We start from the raw sequence: 12,105 nt of genomic DNA, 5'->3' as shown, positions 1-12,105 counted from the left end.
TTGTGTTATGTAGACCTGGAGATAAGTGGGACTATTTTTTTTTTAAAAGTTCTTTTAACATGTGGCACAAATAAATCCAAAGTATTTACAGAGAGTCTGTGTTTGACCAATCCAAATAGTGCTAACACTATACAACCCCTTGAGGGAAAAGTGTGACAGAAATATTTGTTGGATGAACAAAGTGAAGGACCAATTTACAAGGTGAATGCATCAAAGTCCCACTCTTATAGTGGAGGTATAATAATCCAATGAAATGAGTGTACCAGTCATTAATATGTTCATAATAATAGTAAATCTGACATATTGTTATTACCACACAATTTCATGTATCCTGACTTCAGGTCTGCTGGAGGAACTCTCGGTTTTTTATTCCTTACTATGTCAGCAATAGCCCTTTAAACAGAAATGTTAAGAACATTTAATTTCAATTTAAATGAATAAAAAAATAAAGCACAAAATGTGATTCATTTCAACCTTTTTTCAGATAATCAATCTGTAGAATTTCATGTTCTCGCGGTAAGGTAGTTTGGTCAAAGTTTTTACATTTGACTACCCTTTTCAAAATCTGGAAAATAGTGTGCCTTGTCCAAGATGTGATCTCTTAGCCATTTAACACAATTGTCATTGATAATCTGTAATTACTCATACACAAATTAACAACATTTTTCATGCATGACAGCTTATTTATATAATGAAGCAAAATATGTACAAGTTATCTGCCTTTCAATATCTCTTCAACAAAGGGTTATCAATTTCAGAAAGGTCAATTATGATTCATTTCCAGTCATTAAAATATCTCTTAGTTCAAAAATAACAAAACGAAAAAGCAGTACAAAATATTCTGTTATAAAGGTATAATTGCAGGGGTAAACATTTGAGTAAACTCATATCTTTTATGTATTTCTTATCTATAATTATAATAATTTACTTTATATGTTCTGGTGTTGTTCCACAACATCCACCAACTATGTTTAAAAATCCATCATCAGCAAAAGCCTACAAAATATATAACTTTAACTAATGATCTAATATTTTAAATGAAATATAAAATAGTAAATTTTTTAAAATTTAAAATTAGAAAATAAATCTTTGAATCATATTTTTTTCCTTTTATAAAATTGGATGTTATTTGAATAACAAGTACAATATACATTATGTGATCCATAATTTTTTTAACAGGATTGTTCCAAGGTCAACACTACTTGAGAATTATCAAGAGAAGAGTAAATTATATTGTTTGACTAGTAGAAGAGTTCAGATTTTTGTTAGAAATAAGATGATCTATCATTATTGTATAAATTTAATATGCTTAAATCTAAATATAATATTAGCTATGACATATCATTCTTTATTTTTGTACCCACATGATTTATGTGGTTCTCTAAGGCAAAATATAGACTATACCATATCTACTTAAACAGAGGTATAGGGGAATGAATTGTTTCCCTCCAGTCAAAGTGTTAGATAAGACCCTCCCTTTGCAATACCTACTTTTATATGACCTGCCATCATTTCTGGTGTTTCATCATAATCTCCAAAAGTGTTTGGTAAACCTTTAAAAGGAAAATGAAACAAAAGAATGTTCATGTTGCAGATTAAATGATACATTCATACCAATATCTGATGTGACGGATCTTAAATTGTGAGTGATGTACTCCAATAAAAATTGCATAACATTTTTGTTTTTGTAGTCTACAATGTTAGTATTTAAGTTTTACAATAGAATGAAACAAAGCTGTTGATTTTATTTTAAACTAGACATATTTGAATCATTTTTCGTTAATAAGGTAATATTTGGGATGAAGGATACAATATGTGCTGTGGTAGTTAGATTTACCAGGGTAGATAATCTCTTTTTTGAATTATCACAAGTGACCACACCATTTTGACTACCGATAATCTGAATTATCTTAAGATGAATGAAATTGAATAAATCACTTTAGTAGAACATTACCTGCATTTGGATAACATATAGTGTATGCAGTAGTGTTGTTACTGATTGCTTCTATAAATGGTCTCATTTCAACTGCTCCTAAGGCACAATTTAAACCCAAGCTAAAAATTGAAGAAAATTTTCTTTTGATTTACTTTATTTATAAAAAAAGTATTATTCATTTTTATTTTGGTAACAGATTTATACAATTATTGGTAAACAAGAATGTGTCCCCAGTACACGGATGCCCCATCTGCACTATCATTTTCTATGCTCAGTGGACTGTGAAAATGGGAGAAAATCTCTACTTTGGCATTAAAATAAAAAAGATCATATCATAGGGAACATGTGTACTAAGTTTCAATTTGATTGGACTTCAACTTCATCAAAAACTACCTTGACCAAAAATTTAACCTGAAAACTTTTATCTGAAGCGGGAAACACAGACAAAAGAAGAGAGGAACGAACAGACGCACAGACCAGAAAACATAATGCCCATAAATGGGGCATAAAAACTAATGAAGCTGCAGGTTGCTCAAGAAATTTCAATGTGAAGAAACAAATCAGATCATACATATTTAGGGACTACATCAAAAGTTCAATGTAGGATAAAAAACTTAATTCATATAGTTTTTTCACAGGCCCCCGTACCCCCCTCTTAACTTAATTTGGGAAAAATTGATTGACTGATAAGGATATATATAAAATCGGTCAATTAAACAAAACTTGCAGTAATTTTGACCCCCACCCCAAACTATTTGAATTAAGTTTTTTATCCTTTATTGATTTTTTTATGTCATCCCTTACACAATGGGGAGAAAAATCTCTTATCCTTTATCTACTTTGTACAAATACATATTTTATCGACCTCACCATTATGTTGCATATTGATGTTGCATCATTGGCAGCACAAACACCAAATGGCCGAGTTAGTAGTTACAGGTTAAAACAAGAAAAGTTATAATCCATTAAGATAGATACTATGCCAAATTATTCGTACTTAAATAAATTCATAGCTTACCACATAGGATTAGCATGAGATACACTTATGATAAATGCCTCGGTAGTTTGACCAGATAATGTTCTCCCACTCTTATCTACAATGGTTCCAGATATCTGTAAATATAACAGTATAAAATATATATAGTCTTATATGAAAAGTGCATGTGATGAAAGTACTCAAACTGACCATATATTTAAAGTGTCATAAAAAAAATTATTTTATCTTTCCATTGGAACACATTTAATTTATACATCTTTATAATTTTCTTTAAATGTTTCTAATAATATCTTATACCACAAGGTGGAACATTAACATGTATTAAATACACTATATCATACATGTACAGTCAATATTTAAAGTTAACACTGTTATTCTGAATCCTTTTTAAGGGCAGTATTTAAATAATAGAGAATTTCATTTAACAATTTCTGAACACATTCTACTAGCAATGACTATTGGCTACTTACAAATACTGGACACTCTATGTTTTCTGTTTGGAAAAGCTTATTAACTGCAAAAATGGCTGCCTGAAATAAAGAATATTATTCTACTGTATGTCAATCTAACAGTTTAATCAGATTTTGATTGGTTGAGACCATTCCATGTGACATCGAACAAAACATCATATTCCCCTCTGAGCATCATATTCCCCTCTAAACATCATATTCCCCTCTGTAGATCGGGACCTCATCGTATGACATTACGCGCAGTTAATGTTCATTACATTTTGACAGTGTTTTTTTTCAAATAGCCTTAGTAAAGTCCTTACCATGTTCAATTTATTCTGGGACTATTATACTAATATAGTTAGTCCAAGATTTATTCTAGCGTAAAAAAAGACTACTAAACTAATTTTTATCCGTATTGTGTATCAATGCTTATGTCGTGTTTAGTTATTTAAAGAAGTGGATAAGAAAAAAAGTATGTACATTCATATCTTATATTGAGATAGTAAACAAAGCAAAGGCAGTGGAATAAAACATTCATTTCCCTTAGCTTCAAGAGATATGAAGATTTTATCACCCTCCAAAAAACATATTTCCCTCAGGCAGAGCCCTCGTGAAATATGAATTTTCTTGGGTGAACAAATCTTCATATCTCCCTCAGGCACGGGAAATAAATGTATAATGTTTTATTCATGTTGCATTGCTACTGCATATCCTAATGCTAATAGTATTTTGTCACGGAGAAAATTTGTACCAGCGTGCAGATGTATTCAATGAATTCTTATTCATGTTAACATAACTTTTGATGGAGTAATGAATTGTATTTATTTTTGTCTACTTAGCATGTGCTTTATTGCACTCTCTTACCATCAATGATTTAAGGTATTAAATTTTCAATCTATAAACTGACAAAATAAAATGAAGCTTTCCATATGTTCCACCCTATATGACCACATAACCGGGATGTAAACCAAGTCAAAACCTTCATTTTCTATAGCCATTTTAAAACAAAAATTAGCTTATAGTTATAAGATCAGAAATATTTACTTTTTTATGTTAATAACAATCTAAATTAAAGAACCTTAGTGAGCACGCTCACATACCCCACGTCCCCACATTGTCATTGGAGAAATTAAATAAGTGTAAGAAAAAAAAATTGTATAAGAAAAAATATTGAATAATAATTTCCTGTCAATATGCACATCAACATAGTATGTCCTTATTATCTACAAAATTTCATGAAATTCTGTTGTGTGGTTTCAGAGGAGTTGAGATGACAAACTGTTGCAGAAGTACATTGAAGCAAGTAAGTTCAAAGAGATGTAACTCCTAGAAAAAAAATTGAATCGTAATTTCCTGTCGATATGCACATCTACATAGTATGTCCTTATTATCTTAAAAGGTTTCATGAAATTCTGTTGTGTAGTTTCAGAGGAGTTGCAATGACAAACTGTTGCAGTAGTACCTTAAAGCAAATAAGTTCAAAGAGATGTAACTCCTAGAAAAAAAATTGAATCGTAATTTCCTGTCGATATGCACATCTACATAGTATGTCCTTATTATCTACAAATGTTCATGAAATTCTGTTGTGTGGTTTCAGAGGAGTTGAGATGACAAACTGTTGCAGTAGTACAATAAAGTAAATAAGTTCAAAGGGGGGTAACTCCTAGAAAAAAAATTGAATCGTAATTTTCTGTCGATATGCACATCTACATAGTATGTCCTTATTATCTTAAAAGGTTTCATGAAATTCTGTTGTGTAGTTTCAGAGGAGTTGCGATGACAAACTGTTGCAGTAGTACAATAAAGTAAATAAGTTCAAAGGGGGGTAACTCCTAGAAAAAAAATTGAATCGTAATTTCCTGTCGATATGCACATCTACATTGTATGTCCTTATTATCTAAAAAGGTTTCGTGAAATTCTGTTGTGTAGTTTCAGAGGAGTTGCGATGACAAACTGTTGCAGTAGTACATTAAGCAAATACGTTCAAAGGGGCGTAACTCTTATAAAAAAAATTGAATCGCAATTTCCTGTCGATATGCACAACTACATAGTATGTCCTTTTCATCTGAAAAGGTTTCGTGAAATTCTGTTGTGTGGTTTGAGAGGAGTTGCGATGACAAGAAACAGGACTGACGGACTGACGGACGGACGGACGGACGGACTGACGGACGGACGGACTGACGGACGGACGGACGGACGGGTCAAAAACATTATACCCTCCGCAACTTCGTTGCGTGGGGTATAATTAAATGTCAATGTGATTCATACAAGTATGTTGATACAACATGTTTATACCTTCGAGTTAGCTGTATCAAATATGGTTTCAATAAGTAGAACATCTGCACCTCCATCTAGTAAACCTTTTGCTTGCTCATAGTAGGCATCTACCAGTTCATCAAATGCTGAAATTCAAAGCAAAACTACATTATTCTAACACAACATTAAGCCAAATATAACATTGGAAGAAAATTTTCACATTATATATATGGAAACCCATACAAATTAAGAACTATAAATGAATATCATAATACTGTTCACGTTATGACATCACAATACCTTTCCAATTCTTAACAAACCTCTTTAAAGGATTTTTTTGCCTATTCTGCCAATGCTTCAGTGTCTTCCCTAGAAAAATTTTGATGCATGGTGGGTCTAAGGTGAATTTGCAATGCAGCATTGTTTTGTAGAATTATTTTTTTAACACTAGTGAAATGAATTGTCACTTGTGCATGTCTTCAAATAAATCTGCAATAGTCAGGAACAATACATTTTCTCCAAAGGCCAGCCTGGATCTAAAAGTTTTATCTAAGGACCTTGTAGACATTTTTTTAGGCTCTACTAGGTTGTTTTTTTTACTACAGGTACATGTACATACTTATATAATAGTCTTTAATGTTCTTATAAAGCCAAAAAATAATGTTTGAAATACCTTATACATGTAGATTAATTGTTTCTGATTATGATGAAAATAATAAAGGAATTAATAAACCACATTGAGTTTTTCAGAATTAAAATCCATTTAACCATGTCTTTCAGACTGATCAGCTTATGTTTGTAATATTATGAAAAAAAAACCCACCTTCCCTCCTTTTCCATTGTACCCACCCCTCGATGTAGAGTATTAAAGTAATAAAGAATTGAATTGAATTATTAACACTTTAACCCCAAGAAATTATTAATTTTTCATGAATAAATCTTAGCAGTAAATCAAAATGATTAATCAAAATGAAATTCTTACAGTTACTGTCTATAAATAAGAATGAAATGTAACCGTTTCCTGTTAAGGGGTTTCCCGAAATTTTTCCGCCAAAAAGCACATGGCTTTCAACAATTGTATACAAATCATTCCATTTGTGATCATGGATTACAGCTTTCATTGATTTAATTTGGATATAGATATTCAATTTAAGGTACAGTCAAGCAATGTTTTTACTTTCTTCTGGAAAAAAACTAGTTTGGAAGATCGGTTAAAAAATAAAATAATCTTTGACATCAAAACAAACGACGATCTGAAATATATTGTGAAAATTCAGTGACCCATATATTTTATGAACTCTGCTACAGATGTCAAAGTTACATCATTTTTCAAACCAATGATGTGTATTCTCTGTATTCTCCTGCTACAACTAATCAACTGCGCTTGATATAAATATTTCAATAAATTAACGATGTCAAAAAAAACGATTTCAAAACGTAAAATTTATACTGCAAAAGGTTTAATTTTTATTTTTCACGGAAGGATATTTGGAAGCTGTGTCAGGCTATAATATTTATCATTTAAAACAATTTGAACTCCCAATTTCTAGTACGTAATCCAAGTCTTGAATATTGTTCTATCTAATCAAGTTGGTTGTACATGTAAAATCAGAGCGTTGCATCTAATTATGATCAATTATCAGTCCAGTGAGTTTGAAACCCCTGTAGAGTTTTGTCACTCGTCACTTCACATTATAAGATAATAAAAATTTCTCACATAGCGGGATGCATAGCGGCTATGATAAACGCATGGCGGCTGAATTTTATGCGTAGCGGTACCGCAATGCATGAATAGCCTAGGGAAAACACTGTGCTTGATTGGTCTAAACTGAACACAATTAGGAGGTAAAAAACCCAAGTTTTTACAAAAATATTAGAGTTATCATTCTTTGACTACTGAAAGGGGTAAATTTTAACAACACAAAGTTTAACACAATTTGGTGATAAATACATAATAAAAAGCCAGTGTCAGGTTTTTGGCTTACCAAGCAGAGTTGGAGAACTAGAAAATAACTAAATATGGTCTTTTCATACCAAACACTTACTTATATTTCTAAAATCTGGTTTTTCTACTGATGGTGAAATTGACAAGGTTCTATTGGTTGGTCCCATGGCTCCTGCAACATACCTCTGTACACCTAAAAAGTTGATAATTTTCTTCTTAAATGCTCTGGCAATTTTTAGGTAAAAAGAAAGCCAATGTATACATAAATATACATGTATGTTAAATTTAATTACAAATTTAGATATTAAACAAAACCTGAATTTAAATCTAAAATTTAAATTTAAATTATAAGGAGAGATAAGTGTGAGTATAACCAAGACTGAATCTCCCTAGTTTATCTGAAATTTAATGATAAATATTTGACTGTTACCTGTGGCTGCTGTCACATCATTGGCAGCTCTCTTAGCTATTTTTGCTGACTCATGGTTTAGTCTGTATACCTAAAACATATCAAAAGTAAATGCTGAGTGGTTAAATATATGTAAGTTCTGTATTAGTCTTATTTTAGAAACCAACATTAAACTAGATCAGATAAAATGTCAAATACTCTAACCTTCTTCTAAAATCTAATTCAAATTCAGGATCTAACAATGTGATTTTTAATGAAATAGGAAATGCAATTTATTTTTTCTTACACAGATTTCTTTCCATATAAATTTTACCATTTCAAATAAAGTAGGCTTTTTCTTCATAATTCATTTAATAACTGCAAATGTAACATTAATAGGTCAACAAAGACAATACATTTTTCAAAATATCTTGACCAGGGCTTACTCGTGCCATGGAACATACACCGAAAACATTAGAATACATCTCACAAGCAGTAAGTTAAGAGAAACTTTAATACAAGCAGAAATGCTACTTGTGCAAAACAATATTTTAATTCTGTGCAGTTTTTGTGTCCTTTAAGAATGTTCAACATACCTGTCAACTGACCCGGATTCTGCGGGTGTGACCCGAGATTTTCGCAATTCTGAGGGATCACCCGGATCACCCGCCGGGTCATTGAAATGACCCGGAAATTCCGAAAATGACCCGATTTCACCCGTATTTCTTAGCCTTGAGATTGATTTTCATAAGTAATATTCCTTTGAAATACCGGCAAATTCGTAATTCTTCCATGAACATGCAGTTCATCTAACTATGTAAATTGTCAAATTAAGTGACCCATTCAGTGCATGGCTTCACTTGACAGCTTTGGTGTCAAACACACTGTTGATTAACACCAATTACCTTAGCTTTAGGTCGTAAATAAATTGCCCTGTAGTTTTACAAAGATATTTCAGTTAAGAGTTACTTCCCCTTATTTGTCACCATTCAAAATTATTCATTATATTTACATTTTATGGGTGGAATAGATTAAATCATAATAATATAAAATTCAAATACATATTGAAAAATAACTTTCCATTATTTTTATACCTTTATACAATTTTTAAAAAAAAGTTGAAAATTATTTTTTACATTTATACTTCCTTTAACTGTATTACTATATTTTATCATAGTCTAATTTCCTTGTCAATTGAGAGGTGGATGTTCATACATGTAATACCTCTACATGATATGTTTAAAGGTTAGTAGTCTCATTTAAAAATTACATTTGAAAAATAAATTTTAGATGATGACAAAAAGTAAAGGACATAAGACTGTGATACACAAGTTTATAAAAATCTTTAAAAATGTAATGAAATAATAATAAATAAGATTTAAAATGACTTAACCAAGTGAACATGCATTGATGTTTTGGTATCTTTGATATACATTATAAGAAAATGTACCATAAATACTGAAATTCAGCTCGAAAAAGTTCGTACGCGTTATGACCTGAGATTTGATTCTTCAATGCAGGTCATGACCTGCATTTTCATCGTCACAGGTTGACAGGTATGGTTCAATGAAATCTCATTATCAGTGTGTATGTATGTGAATCAGCTTATAAATCGGGAAAATAGTAAGTTATTTCATACCATATGTTCTAAACCATAATCTGCTTGTGCAATGGAGGTACCACTGAATGTGTTTGTCTCAACGAAATCAGCTCCTGCTTCAAAATAATCCTGAAATGTTAAGTATCAAATTTAATTTAATTCTATATTCATTCTTGCGATTCTAAAGAATAAATTCAATAAAAGTATCAGAATAAACAACTGTATGATTAGCAAAATGATTAGTCCTTGTGTAACATGATGTGCCCATCTCCATCTTATTCTATATGTTACCATTAAATATCCATAAATCAGAAAATAAAATGAAACATGCATAGCATCTTCTTATATCTGTATAAAAAAAAAGCCAGGTAGCCTTTGTTGTAAGTTTTCCATAGAAATAAATTTGTTGTGCCAAAATCAGATTGTTGTGATGTACATTCTTTAGTAAGGTACAGGAAGCAAAATCAGCACTATTTTTTTTTCTTCTTTAAAACAGTATACAACCAATCTGTATTTAGTCAATGCTTTCGTCAAGTTTCCAAAGAAAATAATTGTTTAAAATATTGAATGTCGTTTATAATTACAATGAATTACAAAATGTTGTTTCACTAGGTTAAATAAAAAATTGCAGATGACAATAGCAAGTGTTGAGAACACCCTAGTGAATTGATGTCATATTTGAAGTCGAGAAATGTGAGGTGATCATGATGAACTAAGGAAAGCAACTTCTTTACCTTAGTCACCTAGTAGCCTGAGCCCTGTACCTACATGTACTAAAACAGTGTCTGATCTAATCAAGCTATTAGCATGATTAGCATCAACTTAAATAAGATTCAGTAAGTTATAAATTATACCTTATGAATTTTATAAATAATGTCTGGTTTGGTCAAACTAAGCAAATCATTGTTTCCTTTCAAACTTTTGGGATGATCAACAAATGCAGTACCCCTGAAATCCTCTTCCTCAAACCGTTGCTGCTGAATCATGGTTCCCATTCCACCATCAAATATCATTATTCTTTCTAACAATGTCTTCTCTATAGAGTTTTTCACTAAAAACATAAAAAAGAGGGTCATACAGTGGGAACCTTCATGACAAATAATGGATAAAAATCTTACCAAATGACTTTAATGGTAATTACAGGTGCAGTACGATAAAATGTACATTTTCTTTGTCAATAAAAAATCACGATAAATTCTTTCTAAAGTAAAGGTATTGGATAGTTATTTTGGACCTTTCACCTCATATATTTACAGTATAATAGGTAAATCAATCTCTGTCAACATTCGTGTCTATAAGGCCAACTAAAATTAATACAATTGATTTTCATCCAAATTTTTGAAAAAAATAGGATGGGTGGGAGAATTTTATTTTTTAAATTTTATTTCATATGAAACCCTCTTGTGATGTGTTCTTCAAATTACTAAAATGAGTATGTTTGTCGACTTTTTTATCTCAATATACGATCATCAATTTAACAAGTTCATGTTTGAGTCATTTTTGTTATTCCAGTCTAGATTTTTGTACAAATGTGTTTCACACTTTGGGTATCATTCACAGGCCAAATATCCTGACACAAAGTCATTGTATAAATAAACTGAAAATCAAAGGTGTTCTAGTCACAAACATTTGTGACATACTGCGATTTGCGTTCTTGGACACAGCGTATTAATCGTAACCCAAATAGTTCATGCCCATCTCTATAACAATCTCTATTCTCGGTAGATGATGTTGTCATCATAGAGTAGAAGAATATGTCGACTTATACATTAGTAAGATAACTCTAAGAAACGAGAAAAGGAAAACCGCAATTTGAAACAGGAAGTTTTGAATGAAATGAAATTATCGATGGTTATCGGTAACGGAAATGAACTAATGCGGAAATCGTAATTTTTGCAAATTATAAAAATCGGGGCGAGCGGCGATGAAAATCTTTATCAATTAATTTTATTGGCCTTATCAAAATGTTAACTATCAACATACAGTAACTCATTAAACATATTATAACAGTGAATCCCATGCCAATCATGTTTTTTTTTTGAGTGAAAAATCCTCATGATTTAAGGTTTGAAACCCTTAGGCTTTTCCAAAAGTTACTTTTCTTAACTACTTTCTAGAATTATGATATAATGGGGAAGGAAATAGTGATTTAGACATGCAATTTTGTACTAACACATGAGGAAAAATCAGTCATAACTATTTTCTCAAGATGCAGATTCATAATGTATGAAACACTTGCCACTCGCACTAAACCAAACTGCAGACGAATTTTGTAAGGGAGATAACTCAACACACATCAGCTGTTCTGATGTTTCATAATTTTTTTTTAAATATTCTAAGCAAGTACAAACCATTTAAATAAATTTCCTGGCTGTTTGCAGCTGGAGGCATTTTTGTAGTGCGTCTGACTGTCTTGTTATATTTTCGATTGGTTGGGAAATTGTGTTTTCTGGGACAGTTGTCTTTTCACGTCCGAACAGTCCGCGGTTAGACAACCAAATGCCTGATAAGCTTACCCACAATTCATTCTA

At 31.2% G+C, this 12,105-nt stretch overlaps 1 protein-coding gene across 1 annotated transcript in view; it reads right to left on the bottom strand.

The window, feature by feature from the left end:
* LOC143067839 (methionine synthase-like) overlaps positions 1-12,086 on the bottom strand; it is a 32,945-nt gene extending 20,859 nt beyond the window's left edge. Inside the window, exons 1-12 of the mRNA XM_076241420.1 lie at positions 11,926-12,086; positions 10,429-10,625; positions 9,614-9,703; positions 8,017-8,086; positions 7,687-7,779; positions 5,681-5,787; positions 3,404-3,463; positions 2,955-3,049; positions 1,955-2,055; positions 1,492-1,553; positions 929-996; positions 314-393 (exon numbers count right to left, since the gene is read on the bottom strand). Coding sequence (XP_076097535.1) covers positions 314-393; positions 929-996; positions 1,492-1,553; positions 1,955-2,055; positions 2,955-3,049; positions 3,404-3,463; positions 5,681-5,787; positions 7,687-7,779; positions 8,017-8,086; positions 9,614-9,703; positions 10,429-10,625; positions 11,926-11,965 — 1,063 coding nt within the window. The 5' untranslated portion in view covers positions 11,966-12,086. The remainder of the gene's footprint in view (positions 1-313; positions 394-928; positions 997-1,491; positions 1,554-1,954; positions 2,056-2,954; positions 3,050-3,403; positions 3,464-5,680; positions 5,788-7,686; positions 7,780-8,016; positions 8,087-9,613; positions 9,704-10,428; positions 10,626-11,925) is intronic.
* Between the last annotated feature and the right edge of the window lie 19 nt (positions 12,087-12,105).

Source organism: Mytilus galloprovincialis, chromosome 3, assembly GCF_965363235.1.
Source record: "Mytilus galloprovincialis chromosome 3, xbMytGall1.hap1.1, whole genome shotgun sequence".
NCBI classification, from domain to species: domain Eukaryota; kingdom Metazoa; phylum Mollusca; class Bivalvia; order Mytilida; family Mytilidae; genus Mytilus; species Mytilus galloprovincialis.
Note: the sequence above shows the minus strand (reverse complement) of the source record. Positions and strands in the feature narration are given on the sequence as shown.